The sequence below is a fragment of the Strongylocentrotus purpuratus genome, unplaced genomic scaffold, assembly GCF_000002235.5.
Source record: "Strongylocentrotus purpuratus isolate Spur 01 unplaced genomic scaffold, Spur_5.0 spur5_scaffold_8, whole genome shotgun sequence".
In the NCBI taxonomy this organism is placed as follows: domain Eukaryota; kingdom Metazoa; phylum Echinodermata; class Echinoidea; order Camarodonta; family Strongylocentrotidae; genus Strongylocentrotus; species Strongylocentrotus purpuratus.
Window position 1 is genome coordinate 32,132,654 of NW_022145614.1, and position 23,381 is coordinate 32,156,034.

Genomic DNA, 23,381 nt, shown 5'->3' on the forward strand with positions numbered 1-23,381 from the left:
TTCCTATTAAAAAAAAACATCTCCCCTTCTTATAGAAATCTGTCCTGTTAAATTGCAGAAAATTCCAGTTACATCAATTTACAGAATGGTTCTGTATTTTTGTTTTCTGTAATTTCTTTTTTATTATCCGTTAAAAAATGAAGTTTTCTTAATAAAAAAAGAACATTCCGTAGAATTGTAAAAAATCTGTATATGGGATCTGAAATCACGCAAATTGCCTGTAAAAAAACAAAATCTTCATTTTTTCTAGACATTTGTCCTGTTAAATTACAGAAAATTTGCTGTTACAACACTTTAAAGAATGGTTCTGTATTTTTTCTCTGTAAAATCTACTGTTTTTTTTAACAGTGTACAGTGTATAATCATTCAAATAAATCTGTATAAAGTTTCAAAGAAGGAAAGGCCCTGTAACAACTATGAAAACGATGCACTTCAAAATTGACAAAAACAAATGTTACGAATGTCATATTTACAATTTACAAGCTAGACAATAATATGAAAATGATATTATAAATAATTCTGGCAGAACCAACACCTTTTTTTCCATGAATAATGATGATGAATAATCAATTATGATAAAGGCACAAAATAAACTGGTGGCATCAATTTCACTTCATACGAATCGGCAAAACCGCGGTGTTTTTTTAATAATGAGGACAAAGTGGAATACGCTACACATTTCTGTATCTTTTAACACAGTACTCAGGCTGTCAGTCGTACGTACTGAACCCTAAAAATCCCACAAACCGACCATGTTGGTCTATAGTGATTGTCGGTCTCGTAGATTGTAGCCAGACCGGCTCACTACCCGAATATAAGAATCGGATGACAGTCATATCTGGTATAGGTCCGTGATAATACTACTGTCTTCTTTCAATCACAAACACGAATGTGGCCATGTATGTTACGCAAACCCAAGGAATCTTGATGCTGCCTTATGACTTGGGCAGACTATACACAGACCCAGAAAGAAATATTCATCTGGATCTTCAGATTCATTTAATCTTTTCCCCCTTTAAGTTTTTACTTAAGTTGCCTTGAATTTTCCTTTTGTAGTGAGAAGAACGATTCAAGGCGCTATTTAATAATGTTCATAACTTTTGTTGCGCCTCCGTTAGTGAGCTGGTTGAGGTTAAATTTTGGCTTTACTGACACTACTTCAGATGAACGTATAATTATGCCATCTGCTACTCACAACAGGGACATTTAGATTAGCAAGACGACAACGTGGACTGCTACGTGTGACGTCATTTTAAGGCACTGTCAGTTCCTTAAAGCCCCACCGTCCTACTTGTAGCTACTTGCTCCCTCTATATAGAAAACTTCCACAATCAGTGCCTGTTGGTCCCCCATGATCCTCTTTTGCTTATGTTAGTTGAGAGCTGAGTTAATGAGATAGCCACCTGTCAGTGACCTTGGCTGGGTGGTCTATCCCTTCTGGCCCAGTAGTATAAACAGTCTTTAAAAGGACGTCACACGTAGGAGTCCACGCAAATGATGTCCCTAATGTCCCGATGTGTCGACATCCATGTCCCACGATGCATCACCAACTGGGTGACGCGGGCGGGCGTGATTACGATTATAGGGTACAGGAACCGAAAACCACTCTATGTAATTATGTAAAACTTCATCGAAACTGAAAATAGCGATGTCGGTATATACCCTGACTATCGTGTCGACCATGCTATCTTTGAGCGATCTCATTGTGTCTTTGCTTCTTCAGGTATAACGAAAAATAGCTTCTGAAATGGCCTGGTGATGGAGCCTGAAACAAAGTGAGAGAAATATACAACTACATGACAAAACTATACTAGAGGAAGAGATAGAGAGAAATAGGGGGAGGGGGATAGGGAGAAAGAGAGTGAGGCGCTTTAACGAGTATTGTTGGTAGAGTTGAGACTTTATCAGTAGAAATGAACTGATAGAATGCAACTTGCAGAGAAATGATGTGATTAAAGGACCGAAATAGCGAAAGAAATAACTTTTAGTACAAGATTAATGTGAGAAAATCTGTTCTCGCTCGCTTTACTGGCTCGATTTAAGATGTTCGTCAGTTCTTAAATTCCACCTCTCCATTTGGATGTTACATGTTTTCCCTTACATTTAATTCTACAGAACCAACATCATGAACATAGTGGAAACATAAATACATTTAATTTATAATTTCATCATGTATAATGGGCCTAATCTGTCTTTAGCTTAACAAATTTTGTAAAAAATTAATGTTGATAATAATTCACAACGAAAACCGTTATAAAATTACCATTTCAATAGTTAAAGTGTGAACATTTTCCAAAATTAATAATATTCGGCCAATTGTCATCTCCTTATTATTCTTCGGCCAGCTAGTAGGTTGATTTGTATATAAATGATTGTGAGCTGTGGATGGCAGTATACGTAGATCTGAAGTAGTTTTAGTAGAATACCCTGCCTTTAAAGGAAAGTCTTCACCTACCTGTTATTTTTCTAAACCATAAAGGTTTATTCCATCGCACGAAGATGAAGTAGATTGGTACACCAATCAAGGTGAGTAGCAAGCCTAGCCCACTACTCACGGGGCTCGTATACAGAGTGAGACCCATTAAGAAGAGCATAGCCACGGCAAACAATACAGCTATTATCACAGGTACCTGTGGTAAAATCAGATACGGCAAGTAAACTTCTGAAATATCCTGTGGTAATACTTTTATAACAGAAATTTTCAAGAGTTGATGATGATAAAGGGCTTTTTTGTCATGAAAATATTAATTGTACTTTTATTGTTTGTTTACAAACCTATCATTAGTTATGAAAGATTCAATTAGTAAGTTAAGTTAGACAAGAGATCACACGCGGCTCTAATTATAGGAATGTTAATATTTCTTTTCGTTTCCGTTCATGTGGAAAGTAAGGTTGAATATGGAATATTTGTGGTAATTAACTGTGTTAACGTATTATACAAGTCATTACTGGCTCTCTATATAGCGTCTCTCAGAAAAGCATTTTGTAATATTGTCGGGAAATACAAAGACTTCAAGTCAAGGTTCTCTACGAATTCTTTTGAAACGTCATCAATGTTATGTTAATAACCATCACAGTCGTCACTGTCATCATCACCAATGTCATAATCATCAAAATCGTTATTATCGTCGTCACCGTCATTATCATCATCATCATTATCATCATCATCATCATCATATTCACCATCTTCATCAACACTATCATCATTAGATTAATCACATCTTTCTAATTTAAAAACGCATCATTAGAATCACCTTCGCCATAATAAAATATTATTGTTATCGAAATCACTATCATCGTCCTTTAGGCTGATACCACATCTTCACTTTCCCTTTCCTCTCCTTCCTCGTCCTCCTCCTCCGTCTCTTCAACATCCCCAGTGTATTGTATTCACAGTCACCCTCATTCATGCCCTTTCTCAAATTGCCAAACCAAAAAACGAGTGTAGATCACCATTCACTTTATTAGGGCTTAATCATCTAACCATCTTCTAAGAGGTCGTCACCATCGTCATCATGATCAACATCATCATTATTAAACATCATCATCATCAAAATCATTATCATCAACATTACCATACTCTTCAACAACTTCATCAACAACTTAATCATCAAAATCATCAGCAACATCATCAGCAACATCATCAGCAACATCTTCATCAACATCATCAACGTCATCAATATCATCATAAACGTCATCAACATCATCACCAACCTCATCAGCAACATCATCAGCAACCTCATCAGCAATATTATCTTCATTATTATCATCAACATCATCAATATCCTCTTCATCAGTATCATCATCCTCATCGTCATCATCATCATCATCCTCATCATCATCATCATCATCATCCTCATCATCCTCATCATCATCATCGTCATCATTATCAACATCATCATCATCATCAACATCAACATCCTTATTTTCGTCCTCATCATCATCCACATCACCATCACCATCATCAACATCACCATCATCATTGTCGTCCTCATCATCATCATCATCATCAGCAACATCATCAACATCCTCATCATCATCCACATCACCATCATCCATATCACCATCGCCATCATCAACATCACCATCATCATTGTCACCGTCGTCATCATCATACCTTGAATGGCCTGTGAAGGTCGGGATATTTCCATCGTGAATACGGGATGATACAGACTGTAATAGCTTGAAACGCTACCATTACGAATGATTGGTACTGAATCAGTTTGAAAACATCATCAACCATCAGACATATCATCACTATGGGAACCTGGTTTGCAAAGAAAAAAGGTGGATTATTCAATCCATCGGATTAATATATTAAAGGAACTATTTAAATTTTGACAAGATCATGACTGAATTTGAAAAATAGTTTAAATTCAAATGATCTCGTAACCGTATCATTGACTGTAAGGAATCACTTGCCGTATCAGTCACTGAAAGGAGTAACGAAATTACTGTAACAATGTCTGAAGGGAATGACCAACTGTTACAATGTCTGAAGTGAATAACTAATTGTAACAATGTCTGAAGGTATAACGAGCTATAAAAATGTCTTAAGTGAATAACTAACTGTAACAATTTCTGAAGGGAATTACTAACTGTAACAATGTCTGAAGGGAATAACCTATTGTCACAATGACTGAGGGGAATTACTAACCATTATAAATGTCTAAAGAGAATGACTAACCATATCTGAAGGGAATGAATAACCGTAACGATGACTGAAGGGAACGACTAACTGTAACTTTGACTGATGGGAGTGGTGTACTGGATCTAATCTTGATAATGACTAACCGTTACAATGGCTGAAGGAAATGACTAATCTTAACATTGTAGGAATGACTAACTGTAAAAATCATTGTAGGGGATGACTAACCGTGACAATGACTGAAGGAAATGACTAATCCTAACATTGTAGGAATGACTAACTGTAAAATGATTGTAGGGGATGACTAACCGTAACAATGACTGAAGGAAATGACTAATCTAAACATTGTAGGAATGACTAACTGTAACAATGACTGAAGGAAATGAATAATCTTAACATTGTAGGAATGACTAACCGTAACAATGACTGAAGGAAGTGGTGTACGGTGTCTAATGTTGATCATCCCAATGACTTCAGGTAAAAGACCGTCCCGAGCAGCAGCGTAATACACCCTGTAATAAGACCCAGGATATATACAATTACATCAGTAACATATGCAAACTAAATAAATACGTCGTGTATATCTTTTAAAAGAGTAATACATGTATGAACAATTTGAAGGCACATTATACATTCGCTTTACCCATAACGTAACAATCCGCTGCAATGTTATTGTATACGTATAATCGCCAATCAAATTGATTAAAGCAATTTGTGCATTGACGCAATATTAGCTCCGTGTACAATTTTGCTTTGGTTTTTAGCCTCATGGTGTCATTCACACTTTAGCGCGTCGAAAACATCAGCAAAATAACGCCTCGTGTGCAATTCACATTTAATGATAGCGATCATGTTTATCAAATACAAATAGAAGGGTTAATAGGCCTACCTTGAGAAGCCGAAAAAGATTGCGTTAAGGTTGCCGATGGCCGACAAGGCAACGAAAACCCAGATCGTCCATGACCAGGTTCCTAGAGCGATCACGCTAAAATCCTATCAACAGAACAGACCAGACCAAGAACAAAATCGAAAGAAATCCTATTTATAGACTATAAAATCCTCTCATTTGAATCCCTCGCTCACTCACCCTGCCATTGTGTGACTATGAGTATTGAGACAGCCACTTCGTATTAAGTTTTATCCCCTTCTTGGATTCTTGAAAAGTTATATAACTTCGAGAACAACTAATTAGCTTTCATGCCCATTCATTGTTTTGGCAAGGCACCATAAAAGGTTATTCCTAAGTGTTGAAATTGCCAAGATACTAACGATTGGAAATCTATGTAACTTTTTTCCTCCTCGAGGGCATCATTAATAAATGAGAGGTAAACAATAATTTAACCCTTATTGTAAAATAAAGTCATGAAGTAGCCTATTCCCCCACCAAAAAGACCCCCACCAGTAGGCTACGCCATTGCCATATATCTTATGCAGATCAGTATGGGTTACTCTCTTCACCAATGTACCAAACCCGGTGGTTTGAGAAAAATGCGCAGTCCTTTCAGCTATGCCGCCGTAAAAACATGAGTAAAACCATTATAGCAGATATGTATGAACCCTGTGAGATCACAGTGAGCTGCTCTTCGACGCAGATAAATGTGACCGATAGCCTCGTTAGGAAATTCAGATATTTACGATAAAGTAAAGTTCATCGGACCTGAAATAATGGGCGGAAGCTCGATAAATTGTAATGGCCAATCAAGATCATCGTAGCATGAACATATTATTAAAAGGGCTGAATATTTACCAATCAGAATCATTATTTCAAATTTGCAATTGATAGCAAAAATTTGTGTTACGGGCCTTTCGTTTATACAAGGGGAATGATATGAAAGCATATTATTCAGCAAGTTCTATCAATTTCATTCTTGGTATAAGGTAAGAGGAGAACAATTTTGGATACACCTTTTAAAAAATTGAAATGACGTCATAGATACCAAAGTACAAAAAAATACAAGTCATTAGGCAGGATTCAACTTTCTTTTTTTCTTTCCTTCTTTCTTTATTTAACAAAAATAATTTCTTGCTTGCTTGCTAGTCAGAGCTTTGTGTGGCTTGATTACCGGAATGACTACTTAGTATATTGAATAATGTTTGGATAATGACTTACCGCTGCCACCGCTTTTGAGGCTAGGATCTGAGCCGGTGATAGGATAACAAGATAGGCCACATTGGCGAGCAGATAGATGCTTGTAATCACTACCATTGAGATGATAATACTCAGGGGAACGTTTCTGAAGTCAAGGGAGTTAACAAAATATAACACGTTTTAAAAGTAATGTCAGTCAAAGTTACCTCGATATAGACAATATTTTATAGCCTATAAACATTCGTTACGCTAGACTATGATATGAATGGCTATTGTTTAGATTCCTCTGTTTTCTAATAGGATATTATTGCTGTCCATTGACATAGTAACGGTTCGCAAATATTCATGAATTGAAAAATCTTAAATTACAATGAACTATCATTAAAACGTTTTAACTACACATGTTATTACCACCCTATTCTATAAGCATAATTATAGTAGTTACCTTAGACGAGAACGCCCCGACATTGTTAATTTATCGATATTTCTGCAAATGTAAAACTATTGGAAGAATGCATGGCAACCATTAGACCTTCGAAATTCCAATTATTTTTTTGTAAGGGAAAAGGGTTGTTTTCTTGGCTCAGCTGGTCTTTTTGAAATGGACTTTAAGGTTTCGTCCAGATTATGACGTCGCTTAACCGCGTATTAATTTGTTGGTTTTTCATGATAACGTAAAAATGTAACACGATTCACGTTTCTGTAGCCTTTCTGAAGCAGTTGTAACTGCGGAAAAGGCGCAATTCTAAATACTTGGATTTAATACACATGCATGAGGGATATTACAAATTTCGAAACAAATTCTATTTTGATCTTGAATTATAGACTAACATTTTTTTTTGCTAAACCGAGTTGGTTCTTACCTCTCTGGATTCTTTATCTCTTCAACAATCATAGCAATACTCTCCCTGTAGGAAAAACAATAACACCGTTAATTGAGATTTGAGACATTGATAAATATTATAGAGGGAAGATTTTACGTGTCAATTATTAGTAAAATTAATCAGTTCATCGCCTCACTGTCGTATATAAGTTTTTTTATAAGGCGACCTGGGTGTGTGTAATGAAGGTGACTCAAGTAAGACTGATTATAATAATAATAAGTCTTGTTTACCCAGGGTAGCCTCATCAGTATTCATACTTTTCTCCCTGAGGGCCCCGCAATCATTATTGCCCCGGTCATCGGATTCAGGCTTACCCGCACACAATGTATGCACATTCTCCACTCCCTGGGAAGCATTTCAGCCAGTTCCAGCCAGGCGTCATTTTTGCAAGCGCACACTTGCTAATCTAAGCACAGTAGCTTTCGCATCCTACCGGGAAGATTATGGGAAGAATTTTTTTGTGTGTGGATATTTTCATTAACCTTGCTTGAAACAGCAATCAAAATAATAATAACATTCTGGGTTTATAGCGATTAATTATCGGCGATGTCTCTAAGCGCTTTAAAGATACATTATTAGGGACTTTTAGATCGAGTGGACGAGAACACGACGAACGCCGACTGATCATGCGTGTCAACGTACTTAACCGCCCATGTTGACTACAATTAGAAATCTTTTAGATTGCACTCGACGATATACATGCATGCTTAAGTAACACTATGAACATCACGGACAAAGAAAGAGGACAAAATATACAGTTCCTCATTCTACCCTCAACAAAAGAACATCCCTTCACTGCTATTATGTAAAAATGTGTAGAACAGGTGCATATGCATGTGACACCTGTTCTACACATTTTTACATAATAGCAGGGAAGGGATGTTCCTTTGTCTACTTGAGGACTGTATATTTTATGCGCACGCGGCATACTAGTACCTTGAGCATGTAAAGGCGCTATATAAATACCAATATGTTTGTGTATGTACTAGATTTAGGAAAATCAAGGTTGACGCATTCTCGATCGCCGACTGAGACGACGTAACGCATGCGCAGTGCCTTAAAATGACGTCACACGTTGCAGTCAAAGCTGTCGACGTGCAAATCTAAAAGTCCCTATTATTACCTAGGTCATCAGATTCAGGATTGCTGGCACACACTGTGGATTCATGTCTTGCCAAAGGACGTTAGTGCCGGGCTGGGATTCGAACCCTAAACCTTTGAATTGTGAGTCAAGTGAATATACCGCTAACTTGACGAAAACAGTCCATTTAAACTTCACCCCACTTTGGACCTGAAAGTGGGGTGCATTTTGGTGGTAAGCTCACCACAGAGCAAGAGAGAGTTAGAGTCCCTAATCTGCAGTATAAACAAACTTTGCCAGGACATCGCCAGCCCAACCTTGATAAGTACTGCTTGGAACTCCTCCATGATGTTCTAGTCTTATTCGCAGTCTCATATAGGTTCGGATTATGTCCATTCTCATAGCTACCGGTATACATGGGAGATGCCAGTTTCATCTTCCTTGCTTCACTTTATAAGCATAGTTATATCAGGAACTTCCTGGTTATAATTATGTTCCTTTCAAGTTTCATCATAATTGTCTAGTTCGATATAGTACATGGACACAATTAAATATGATATTGTCTAAAATTGTTAAAAATATCTTAACATCGAAATGATTTCTGGTCATGTTTAACTATTTTAATTGAAGCCTTTTTACTTGATCTAATACTTTTATGAGGATGACATAGTCCGCAATAAACTTGACAAACATTATCATCCATACTATATGTCGTAGTTTATAACAATAATTACTCATGAACCTCACACTACAAGGACAACATTCATCCAGATTCTGAGATTGCTCATTCTCACGAAGCTTGGTGTACGCGAAGATATCGGGAAAGAAAGCGGTCTGTAATACCAGACACGCAAGTGGGGTATTTCGGTCCCCGTTCACCGAAAAGTGAGATTCTCCATTTGAAAGTCGGGTAAGGTCGACAAATATAGCCTCTGTTAAAGGCGTTACTCCGCCACCAAATTTATTCGCATAGACGAAATAAACTCGAACACGTTTAGAAAAATGGTGTAGGCCTAGGCCTATCAGGAAAGGCCGGGAAAACATACATTTTGTTGGTTTGACCGTTAAATATTTTTGAGGTATTAAAGCAAGAATAGAATGTTGTAAATATTGTTTTCGTTACATTTATTCCGTGCGTAATCTCAAGGTCTACTCAACTTTCTTTGCCTATTTCTTGCCCCCCCCCCCAAACGGCAGATCAAGGATTTGAAAATAGGGATTGGCCGGGGCTCAGACGTCAAATTTGAAATAGGGGGGGGGGGGTGGTTGTTTAGGCAGACGGCATATTTCTTGGAATTCGTTATAAAGACGGTATTTAAAAAAATGATGATTCTGGCAAGATAAGAATTGAATTTCATCAAACTTTTATTCGATTTAATATGATCTGTATACGTATAGGATACAATATTTATTTACCCACAACACATCAAGCCGTGATGATTGAATGTCCATTGCATGTAACACGAAAGAAACAGAAACTCTCAAATCTACAATCCTTTAGAAAGATAATAATTAGCTGAGTAATTAGGGCATTACAAGACATCGAAGGACTTAATCTATTTTACAATAGTTGATGCAACCATAATGGAACATTATGCTTCTCGATACTGAGGATATGAAATTTCAGCACAAGTGTATTTGGTTTCAAAATTTTATAGCAGTTCGTTAAAGAAACATTTCGATGCTCACTTGTATAATAAATCTCTATGACAAGCTCATTTTTATCACGACAGTTAAACCTTTTCACTTTTTGATACTAAAGATTGTTGAAGAATTGCCTAATTGACTGTTCGGATGATTTTTTACCTTTCTCCGAAACCTCTTGGTTTTTTACTCATGATTATAGCGCATTATTCTTTTTGTCACTGTATGTATTAATAAGCAAATACATATCTGCACAAGGAACGTCTTTATGATTATGATGTCCTCGCTTCGTTGTATGTTATAAATTCAATATCATGACGAGAAGTGCGTCAAAAATATCTTCACATCGAATTGATTTCTGGTCATGTTTAACTATTTTAATTGAAGCCTTTTTACTTGATCTAATACTTTTATGAGGATGACATAGTCCGCAATAAACTTGACAAACATTATCATCCATACTATATGTCGTAGTTTATAACAATAATTACTCATGAACCTCACACTACAAGGACAACATTCATCCAGATTCTGAGATTGCTCATTCTCACGAAGCTTGGTGTACGCGAAGATATCGGGAAAGAAAGCGGTCTGTAATACCAGACACGCAAGTGGGGTATTTCGGTCCCCGTTCACCGAAAAGTGAGATTCTCCATTTGAAAGTCGGGTAAGGTCGACAAATATAGCCTCTGTTAAAGGCGTTACTCCACCACCCAATTCGGAACAGCTTGCCACATGCAGTATCGTGAATGCGCCCGGCACTCTGAGCGGCCGTTTTTCAGTGTATTTTCTTTTAGTGTTCTTAAAAATTCGCCGTGTCGTTTGATCAAAGAGGTACTGGGCAAGCTTGCCTATTAATGATTTGGTTCAATACATAAGCCATCTAACCTTTATGTTTTAAGGTAATGATTATATTTATGCAGGAAAACTAAAATACTTGTGACAGTGCGATTATTTCAAGTCGCCCTTTTTAGGTTATTATGCAGCAACATGACCAATCAAAGTTTGGTCCAGTTAACGCTTGTTGGTTGGTGGTTTTTTTAAAGTTTATTTGTCCAATTAACTTCTTTATCTTCTCAATGTTTCCTTTCCATGTTTCCTTTCCATCTTTCCTCATGTTTTTCACTATTATCACCTTTGTTCTATATACCTTTCGGCTGATATTATTCTTTATTTTTCTCCTTTCAACATCTCTTTTCTAATTTTCATTATATATTTCTTTATTTTCTCCTAATTTTATCTTCTTTAGCCATCTTTCCTTATGCCCTTCTTTATTTTCTCCGTCTTTCTAATTTTCATCTTTCTTTATGTATTCCTCTATTTTCACCTTGTTTTATTCTCTCTATCTTTTCTCATGTATTTCTTTATGTCTAACCTTCATTATCTTCTGTTTCCATCTTTCCCTGTGTATTTCTTTTTAAACCTTCTTTTATCTTCCTTTTCCATCTTTCCTTATGTTATTCTTTATTTTCTCCTAATTTTATCTTTTTCATCTTTCCTTATGTATTCCTCTATTTTCACCTTGTTTTATTCTCTCTATCTTTTCTCATGTATTTCTTTTTTTTCCAACCTTCTTTATCTTCTGTTTCCATCTTTCCTTATGTATTTCTTTTTAAACTTTTTATCTTCCTTTTCCATCTTTCCTTATGCTATTCTTTATTTTCTCTTCCTTCTTTCCCTCCATTTCCATCTTTCCTTATTATCACCCGTCTTTCCCTATTTTATCCTCCCTTTATATTTTCCTTCTGCATTTTTCCATTGCCAAGCACATCAATGTTCTCTTCTATACGTAAAAGAAACTTAAATAGCTAGTACTTGCTAAAAAAAACAATATGAAGTGAGACTTTAGACACACTAAATCCAGGCCTATTATAAATATAGGTGTAGGGTCTGCGATGAGAAGACTATGAATCTGGACTGGATATCGGATACCAGCTGGTAATCCCTTTATCAGTAACTAGGCTATGATTGACCGCTGTCTCTCTCCCCATGGACCCTACTGGTAATCCCTTTATCAGTGGTCAGTGCTCCTATCAGATTATGGTAGCTCCAGGAAAAGTGGTGAACTGGTGAGCAGAGCTCAAATGAGATGTTTTCCTAATGGCGGCCACGACACCCCCATCGCCGATCACACAACAACATTTTGCTCAACCTCTCTTCGATCAGCTTCCCACAAAATATCTTCTTTTATGAGAACCAGCATCTTTTGGGGCTTCCCCTAAATCAACTGCATGAAAAGTCTTGAAAAAGGATGAATAACAACAAAACCCGAAACGAATAGCTACCATCCTCCGAAAGCGAATATTCCACTGTAAATAGCCATAGGTATATTGACGTCCATTGGGATTGCAAATGCATCAGTCAGGTTGCTTGTGTTGCCTGTATTATAGGGAGGAAAATGATGGATAGAAAAATACTTAATTTTTTCACATTCACGTGTTAGTTATAATCATGAATAATAATTTATAATGGCATACAGAAATAATGTTTCTTATATTGGCACAATTCCACCTAAAGTGTGTCATTTTATTGTGTAAATAAATTTGTAACGAGTATTGCATAATTCAGCCCCAGGGCCGCAATTCATTTTTATATGAATAAAACATTGATCATTTATTTTTTTCATTTCAGGGTGTTGACGTTACATCAGTCTAAATTTAAAGTATAACCAATGCATCTATTCGAAATGTCTTCATGTCTGCTTAATGAAAGTAGGTTTAATTCAATCAAACATGGCGTGTAGTCAAAATGGAAGGATTCATAACATTATACCAAAACAAATTATACAAATAAAATCGCAATGTAAATACGTTTGAATCATTTCTTGGTATTGTCATAATCACATAACCATGACTTAAGATTCACAAGCAGATAATATTAATGTATTTTAAAGGCAGGGTTATCTACTGACACTACTTCAGATTTACGTATACTGCTATCTGATGCTTACAATGTCCCAATGTGTCAACAGCCGTGTCCCACAATGCATCACCAACTGATGACGCGTTCGTGATGATGCTTGGTTACCAAAGCCGGAAATGGCTATAATTATTATGTACGCCTTTACCAAAATATGACGCAATTGGAAATAAATTATTATCATTATTATTAAGTATTCGGCGTCACCTGCGCCTGGGAGGCGAAAAATAAACGGAATCTCTGTAACCCTCGGGTCTCGATCTCCTCCCGGTATAAGTGATTGGGGGTGTCCAGGTGGACCACTAAACAGGGGTTTCCCCCTACTCTTATAATAGTGCTGAGGCAATATCATCAGTGGTAGGACTGGTAGCGATGTCAATAAAATAACGAAATAATTTGAATTCAATCCTAGTGTAAAACTCACCTCTGCATATGTATACGAGTCCGGTGATGATGAGGACCAACAGACCAATAACCTTTGTGATGGTCAGTGTGTTTATAAGACGAGAAGACCATTTCACACTGACACAGTTGATATAGACCAAACCAACTATAAGTATAATAGAAGATAGACGAATCAACAATAAATATTTAAAAAACCATAACAGATGTGTTTTTAATAACAAAAATTCGGATATACGTCTCTATTAAGTAATGACCAGAGAAATATGCAGTTATAAGAGTGCAAACCAATTGAAACGACAATTAAGATATTATAGTCAGGATAAGCGCTTTTTCCAGCAATAAGTTCCACACCAATCGTTTAGCCAATGGTGACAGAGTAACAACCCCCCTCGATCAAATTGAGAAGAAAAATTAGAGGGGAAAAGAAGGACAGATGGGCGGATCAGAGATGGGGAAAATAAACGTGCATTCGTGAATAAGAGTACTACACGACCCTTGGACCTTCCAAGCGGCAAGATTCATTTTCATTGGAATAATTGATTTCAAGCAGCCCTGTCGGCATCGAGAAACTTACAAATGACTACGACAGCTATAAGTCTGATGGCATCGACCGGTACATGCTCACAATCAGAGAAGAACGGTGTGGTAAGATAGTTTGCGATGGTGATCCCCTGAATAGCTGAGATGCAAGGCATGATGATTGCTAAGATGGTCCACATTCTCAAGAAGGCTAGGACCGGTCCAAAGTGTTCCAGTATGAAGATAAACTCTCCACCGGACTTGCCAGAGGTAAGACTGAGTTCTGTATAGCACATAGCTCCACATGTTGCTATTGAAGCGCAAATGACCCATATCACTAACGAGAGACCTACTGACCCACCTGCTCCAGCCAAAACACCTGACAAAATAGGATGATAATAAAAATAAAAATGATAATAATATCAGTTGACAGGTCAACCGGATCGACTCAGAAGAGTTGAGAAGACACATTGTTAAAATTTCCTCATGGAAAATGTGATAGCCTTGAAGCATTGTCGCCTTATTCCTAAATCAATTACCATTCTTTTCTGTGTTTGCTGAATTTTGAAACCTTTGTCGGAATTGTCGAAACCAGATTTTACACTTGTAGACAATTCTTGATGTGTGCGTTTGTCCGAATTTTTGCTGCTAACTGATAACGCCACAAAATCACAATTCACTGAAATGAATTATCTAATTTCATTACTTAATTAAAAAAAAATTAGTTACACTTTTCTTCTCGTGTGGTCTTTTAGATGAGTATTGGGTGAATCGCCTCCTTGTCCCCATTAGCCTCTTGTCGATGCCCTCGCGCTGTTGGAGTCTCTAAATTCTGACGAGCGAAGCGAGTCAGAATTTAGAGACTCCAACAGCGCGAGGGCATCGACAAGAGGCTATGTCCCCATCAGATATACTAATGCCTCACTCTTAACGAATTTACACATGAATCAACAACAGGTGATAAATTTCATCGGAGATCTCTAGACTTTAGTCTATCGTCGGTGTCGTGTTGGTCTCGTCGATGTAGATCAATCATCAGCAGAAACAAACGGCATGAATCAACAATTCATCTTTGAACCCACCAACGTCGTGATGTTTATGTGGTGCCGTACGTGATTCTCCTATATGATATCAATAATGGCATGAATTTCCACCAGAAGGCGAACACTCGATCGACAAACACCTGTCATCAATAAACATCATATCGTTCTAAGGGTGTTTTCGTTCGAGTTTCGTGATATATATTTTGGTGCTACATGAGAACTAGGTAAATATTCATGGGCCGTTCATTACTTCGGCTTAGTGTACAGTTCATTGGGGATCACATACAATTGAAATGTCACGACATCAAACATGTTATTCAGGTACTAATATATCTGTAAAGCGCTTAGACACATCGTTGTATCGATGTATTGGGCGCTATATAAAAGCGGAATATTATTATTATTATTACAAAATAACATGTGTAGATAAAAATGATTTAGATTTCTAACAATATTTTTAAATATTCATTGTCCCTCCATAGCCTCTTGCTGTATTTCTCAAAACTATCTGGCGTTCTTCATCCTATGTACGTTTAATTCTTAAGAGGTTTAGTAAGGAAATTGTATAATCATTCCCTTAGTACTATAGGATTTAAACTATTTTGTAGACCCTTTATAAACTAATATCAATACTTTCTATCCAGGGTAACGATAAATAAAAGCGAGGTCAGCTAATCATGAAACAAGTAATCCAGAAAAAAAGAGATATATTTGAAGAATACATTTATTTGCAAGATACGAATGAAGAAAAAGGTTTGACGATAATTTACCTGCTGGAGAAATGAAGATACCAGTACCAATAATGATACCCATCACCATGCCAACGCATCCAGGGAGACCAACATTCCTACCAAGAACGATCGGTTCCGATGATGATGATGATGCTTGCTCGTCCATTTCAATCTCATCTGGTCTAGTCCTTATTTCATCTTGGGACATGGTATCAGCTTCGATTAGATGATTACTGCAGAAGAAGTATAAGGAGAGAGAGAGTGAGAGAGAGAGAGAGAGAGAGAAAGAGAGAGAGATAGAGAGAGAGAGAGAGGGAGAGAGAGAGCGAGGGGAGATAGAGAGAGAGAGAGAGAGAGAGAGAGAGAGGGGGGAAACAGTTTTTGTATGCATGCACCTGGTACCTGACCCCCCCCCCCCCCCCCACAATCGTGTGAAGACCAAATTAATAGATTCACACCAGAGGTGTATTGTATCATTATGTTTCATGGTACTGGTGGTTGCAACTCCCCTTCACAATATTCATGTTCTCATACAAAATGTACATACTACCCAGTTACTCAGAGACTAAGAAACTGGCCTGGAAAACACGATAACAACTACTTTCGAAAAATGATCTTAGGACCCAAGGCAATTTCACTAGCCTTGTGAGCCATGTACCTGTTGAATGTGTGTACATGACAATGGAGTATTACGTAATCTGAACATGATTCCTGCGACACATACAATAGGGTATTGATATTGCCCTTGAATTGACTTTTCGAAAGTAGCGATCGTGTTTGAGGTGAATGGGTTATACTGACTGATGTAATGGCGTCTTTCTCTGACCCTTTTTCAAAATTAAATAACATGATTAAACCATAGTTTGAACATATTTGTGGCTTACACCATGTAAATAAGATCGATTGATCCATTATGTAATTTTTTTTCCTTTTTTTTTCTGACTTGTGTTTTCAATTACAGATCGATCAATCGATCTTATTTACTGGGTGTAAGCCACAAATATGTTCAAACTATTGACATTTCTCCCAGGAAGCATTACATTTATAAAATGATTAAACCATGAGACTGATTTTGCAATTAGAATATAAGATCACAGATATCCACAAACCTCTTAAACATGGAATGGTCCAATTTTGTGCATTTTAGAAATGGGGGTCCTTCGTGAATAACTTATGTTTCATCATAAAATAGTTATTTTTCCATAAACATGTTTAGTGACGTTTCCATCTCGTCCAACAACTAAATTTGTTTCTCTCACGATGTCATGATGAAAACTCACCATCTACATAACACAAGCACGTGCCCCCCCCCCCAGTCTGAGAATCCTGGATACGCCACTCGTATTGCAACTCGTATTGCATCACGTGCATACAATATATCATACTAGGTCGAATCATTATATTCGATCCAACTTCGATCTTGTTACTGACTTACATGCTTATAATACAAGAAATAGCCGATTCAACTTTAACTTACCAGAAAGAGTAGGTAGTATTGGAAATTCGTTTTATTACAATGCCATAAAACATTGGAATTCCCTTCCCAATGGTGTAAAGGAAATAGAAAACTATGCTCATTTTAAGAGGAAATTAAAGGAATACCTAATACTTGACAGTCAGATATTACAGAGAAGTAAATGACATGTTATATGATTGAAATTTGTATTCTTCTGCCGGTTCATACTTTTTCATGTTGTATATACTTATGTTTTCGTACGTTATAGAAATTCTACAAATTCATTATTATTTTCCTCTAGTTCCTCCGCCTTTTTTTCTTCTTCTCCTTCTTCCTTTTCTTCTTGTACTTATTATCATTTCTATCATCAGTTTAATGTTGTTATTATTATTATCTTTAATAAGTAATTCTTTTATTTTTCTTATTTGTCTGTAAATAATTATTACTATTTTAAGTTATTAATTTTATACATGTCTGTAAGGGACCCCACTGGAAATAAGCTCTCGAGCTTTCGTGGGTAATCTTGTTCAAGCTGACTTTTTTTGATCTGTTATTATTGTATATTGTTGTATGTTGGAAGCTTGTCGAATAAAAATCAATCAATCAATCAATCACTGGTACTGGTGATTTCTACTTTCATCGCAGATCAATTTAGCTTTCCATGGACACATTTCAGGTCAATTATCCCAGGTACAGTAGATTACAGTTAAGCGAAGTAAGTGAACAAAATACAAGGGGGCTCGGGGCGAATTAGCCCCCGAAATGCCCAAAAGAGCCCCAGAAAGTCATAAAAGAGCCCCCCAAAATTTGCATAGAGTTCATTGCAAAACAAATTAAAGAGTGTTATTTTCATGCAATCAAGGTTATTTTAGCGAACAGGTTTCAATATGGACATTGGTATAGTGGAATCAACTGGAATCAACTGGATTCGAGTTGAGAATTGCAACTGGTACCAGTTGGAATATCAGTTGTACCATAAGTACCAAAAAGTCATTTGGCGAACGGTGTGTGAATTTCAAAAAGGAAATCACATTTCCAGAAATTGTATTTTCTGCCCTTTCATATGACACCTCAATTAGGCAAAATAAGCCAGGAATAACAAAGTCCTGTTTGTTTAAAGTAATTCCTGCATTTGCATAATTGTTATTAAACGAAATCGTTTTCACTGGCTGCCTGCCGTAACAACAAACAATAAACTCCGTTTCGTTGACGATCAGCCATGCATGAAGTCTTTCGTCGTCTTTGTTGTTATAGAGCAGACAAGCCAGACAGCCAGTGGAACGGATTCGTTTAATAAACATATGGAAATGCAAGCATTACTTTAAAAAAAAACAGAGCTTTGTTATTCCCGGCTCATTTGTCCTGATTGAGGTGTCATATGAAGGGCAGAAAATGAACCTTCTAGAAATACGATTTTCTCTTTGAAATTCAGATACTGTTCGCCAAAGGACTTCATGATACCCTTTCTACAAATTGTTTTCAATCACTCTTACGTGAAAAATGCATTATACGAGTTGCATCAAACGAAAGAGGAGGATCTAAGCTTAACAAATATGTGTCATTTGTTAATTATAATTGTGATTAAGTTATGATAAAACATCGATAATTCTCGGTTTCATTTTTTTCTGGGACGCACTGTATAATCTATATCGGCATCTGGCCACCAACTAGACCATATTATATAGACTCTTGCAAGTTGCAATTACCCCATCACAAAGATCATTCGAAGTGGATTACAGACGATTATTACAGTAAGTAAGAAATTTGGAGCTCGATCGTATCATGGACCTACGTACTACATGCTCGTATACAGGGGCGGCGATCCCGGGGGGGGGGGGGGGACGGGGGGGACACGTCCCCCCTCGATTTTTGTAGGGGGGATCGTCCCCCCGGAAAATTTGAAAAAGTGCAGAAAAATAATGTACAGCAAATACTGACTAAAGACTGTAACACACTATTAGGCTTTGGAGGGCCCAAGAGTGCAGCGTTTAGACAAATCAAAATGCGAAAATCTTCTGGCTCGGGAGCTTTGTCCCTCGCATAATATCCTTCAAAATGTACAAGACTTTAGTAAATATTGTAGAAAAGTGAAGTGTGAAAACAGTACATTGTTTGTTTTCATACTATAGTTTTGCTAAGGAATATAATTCTGTAATACAACAAAACTTCAAAACCTATGAGGGGGTAATCACTTTCGTCACCTTCACCCCTCTCATTAATTATGCTCACTCACTCGGGCTTGGGGCAGTCCCCCCCCCCCCCCTCCCGATAAAACTCAAACGTGGTTTATTTCTAATTCGATACCAGAGACTAATTTACAAATGTTGCTGCCCCTATACCCCACCAAGGGCCCTAAGGCGGGCCCCTGGTTGCTCAGCTGACCACAATTAAATGCCTAAAACACCTGAGCTTCCGGGGGCTCCGCCCCCTGGACCCCACCAGGGCCCTCGGCGGGCCACTGGAGCTCATCTGACCATATTCAAAAGCCTAAAACCCTGAGCTTCAGGGGGCTCCGCCCTTAGACCCCACCAAGGGCCCTAAGGCGGCCCCTGGATGCTCATCTGATCGTAATTTAATGCCTAAAACCGCTGAGCTTCTGGGGCTTCGCCCCCTGGACCCCACTCCGATTAATGACCTGCATGCAAGTGTCACAAATAAGGTATCAAAATATGCTCATCTGACCCTTATTAAATGCCTAAAAACTCTGAGCTTCATGGGGCTCCGCCCCTGGACCCCACGCCAATTTACGCCCCACTTGCTTTGCTCTATCTGATCGCAAACACTTTAGCCCCCCCCCCACTCCCACCTTGAAAAACGTTCCGCGGGGCCTGCATGTAACATGTAAGAGCGGTGATGATGCGGATTTTTTTCTCCCCCCAAAAAACGTTTTTGCTCATTACATCACTCTTCCCTCGTTCCACGCATTTCGTCCCCCCCCCCGGTAAAGAAAAGAAATCGCCGCCCCTGCTCGTATATAGATATGCTCATCCCAACGCAAAGGTCAGATAGAGGAAGATATAGTTTTTTTCTTAAAGTAGTTGTAAAGTATGGTAATAAATCAAACAAACTCAGTGGGAATTAGCTAGACAAAGTCAACGTGAATTAAACTCACCTGCACAACATCATGCATATCATCGAACAAGATCAGTCCATTTTACATCATGAATTCATGTAACACAGATTCAATTTATAATTGATTTTCAAGGGCATTGAAGGACTCGAAGAAAAGGTGGAACAAATTTTTCTCGACAGAACTGTGCGGCAGCAGTTCAGTATATACTACATTGTATATACATGTATCACATTCTAATTCTCGAACAATGATAATTGGGAGCGAGTGTTTTCAGGGATCACATTATTACTATTTGTTATATTACTATGTTGTAAATATGTTTGTACTCTTATACCCCGAGAGGGGATAGATAGAGTTAATAAAATCTTACAATCAATCTTACAATCTTACCTAGCCTGCATGCACGTTATGATATATGCATCACGACTGCTTTCGAAAGGATATACGTATACTATAAATATTTCGCATTTGTATTCCTCATGACCAGACCACACACACGGACATGACGGATACAGAGTCGCATTATAACCTCACATCACATTGCTTGGAAATCATTCTCAAAATGCTACTCTATTATAATAATTAATACACTCACCTCATTCAACAGAGCTCATACGCACTGCACCGCCAACCAGAATTAAAAGTACTTCGTGTAACTTTGTAGAGCCAAGGATGATGGCACCTAAATATCACAACTGATACAAAGAGTTAGTCTAGAAGTATTATCATCGACCGAATATGCTAGAGTAAGAATCCAGCGTGAAAGTACAAATTGTACAATCAACCATGGAGTTATGAATCAACTTACCAACCAACCATGCAGTCAGTCTGCAACGAATACCAGCAAATATACGTCTAACCACGTAACAACTCTCCAAAGGCTTGACATCAATACGAGTGAGAAGACTTTCACAAACAGATCCGGATGGTTGCCGTGAGAGGTCAAATTCCTATACTGAGTCCCACAGATCGGAGCGATCGAGTGTACAGTACAGTATGCATGGACCTATACCTACATGCTCTCCACTACCCTTTCATCTCATCATTCATTCGATCGGGTGGTTGCCAAATTCTATAAATATCAGTCACACGGGCAGGCTGTTTGAAAGTCAAATCCACTACTCTTTCAATAAGCCTTCAAAATGGGCGGGAGCCTGTTGGATACAGGTGTATTCAATTTATTTGAGTGTGAAAGAATTTGCTTTGCTATACTTTCTGACCAGATATTCTCTCTAGATATTGGATAGACCTTTATGTACCCATTTACCCATGATTTTTTACTAAAAAGAAAGAAACTAAACAAAAACAGGGACAGGGACCTTGCATGACCCATTAAGCATCATCACTGATTTGGATCTTAGCCATCACATCCCGACCTTTCTCCTTCCCTCTGATCTTATGCTGCCCTTCTCTTCATCTCTCCCGTTCATATATGTCTACAGCTTCTCTTCGGAGGGAGGGAGTGTGAGTATGACCTGTGTGTGGGTGTGAGAGAGAAAGAGAGAGAAAGAGAGAGAAAGAGAGAGAGGGAGAGAGAGAACCTAGAAACTTAAAGATAAACGTGAGTTCTGGTAAAAAAAAAAAGAGAAAATTAATTCTCACAGAATCAAACGAAACTTACACTGAATGTTCAAGATTACAAATAAATGTCATTTGCCAAACAATTTTGATAGAAAATATATACTGGCTGAGGAATGAGCATTGTGTAGTCCCATATACATCTTTCTGTGTACAGTGCTTGTTACTTTACCAAGACTAGGCCAAATTTATTATGATTTTGATGACTCCAGAACTTTGCAGTACATACGAATACTTACATGCTACCTGATCAACTTTTTCTGATCCATTCCACACCTTTTCTTTCACAATGCAATCGGATGACCAGAACTCAACTTTATCTTTAATTATCACCATACCAATTATGGGAGGCTTCAGTCGATTATTTTTTCGACTAAATTCAAAGCACTTCGATTTGTAAGCCTACTCCTTGTCGGATTCGAAATAGAACACCCCCTTTTTCAGGCGAGAGCTTAGTGTCTATGTGCATGGATCTACTCCATAGTATATATTACTCAAAATGTATTATTGACAAATGCAAATTATTACTGATTTTCATTTTGTTTCAACATTCACAAGTTTTCTTTGATGTTTATGTAATCTTTCTGAAATTAACTAGTTTCTCTGATTTCTTTTCCTTTTTTCCCTGTAGTTTTCCGTTCTATTCCTGTACAAAATGGTGTCACTACTGAAGATATCCAACTCAACTCCGCCGTGATTTACTCTCATTCACCTGTTCAAAAAACGGGGTTTATATTCCCATTGAGCATCGCCCTCTTTAGAATTCTCACACATTACGCTTAACATAATATACTATAATTCATATACTTGCGTTTCGAGATATCAGTAAAAAATCTGAAGATTTAAGACGGGATAACACATGTGTTTTAATGGTAGTTGGATACGACTAAAAACCTCCCGCAAAGAGTTACCAATGGCAGGAAAAGACAAGTATTTCTTGCTAAGAATTAGCACCCGTAAAGCCCATCGCACACTATACGATCTGACGACGACCCTGTCTGTGATAGAATTTCAGTTGGAATAACATCTAATATGAACATGCAAACTTAAAAAATCATAATAATTGAGAATCTGAATAGTCATATGCTTCATAAAATCTCAATTTTAATCATTTAGGGATTTCAAGCTTCTTAAAGGGACTATGTCCCATTTGCAGGCCAAACAAATGAAAAAGTTAAATTCCAACTGCATTTGAAAGATAATACTAATTCAGAACTTCCCTAAAAAAGGTGGGGCTTGAAAATGTCTTCAAGTGGGAAAATAACGACTATTAGTTGTCAAATCGACTTTAGGGCTATAGAGCCCAAAAGT

At 37.5% G+C, this 23,381-nt stretch overlaps 1 protein-coding gene across 1 annotated transcript; it reads right to left on the minus strand.

The window, feature by feature from the left end:
* Positions 1-1,410: 1,410 nt before the first annotated feature.
* Positions 1,411-21,436, minus strand: LOC115920297 (cystine/glutamate transporter-like). Its single transcript, XM_030975835.1, has 12 exons — positions 21,088-21,436; positions 16,003-16,196; positions 14,245-14,568; positions 13,690-13,815; positions 12,632-12,725; positions 7,601-7,645; positions 6,759-6,882; positions 5,538-5,641; positions 5,064-5,160; positions 4,118-4,267; positions 2,456-2,630; positions 1,411-1,765 (listed from the first exon to the last, which is right to left on the minus strand). The coding sequence occupies exons 1-12, from the start codon at positions 21,090-21,092 to the stop codon at positions 1,701-1,703; spliced, it is 1,503 nt and encodes a 500-aa protein (XP_030831695.1). The 5' UTR covers positions 21,093-21,436; the 3' UTR covers positions 1,411-1,700.
* Positions 21,437-23,381: the final 1,945 nt, after the last annotated feature.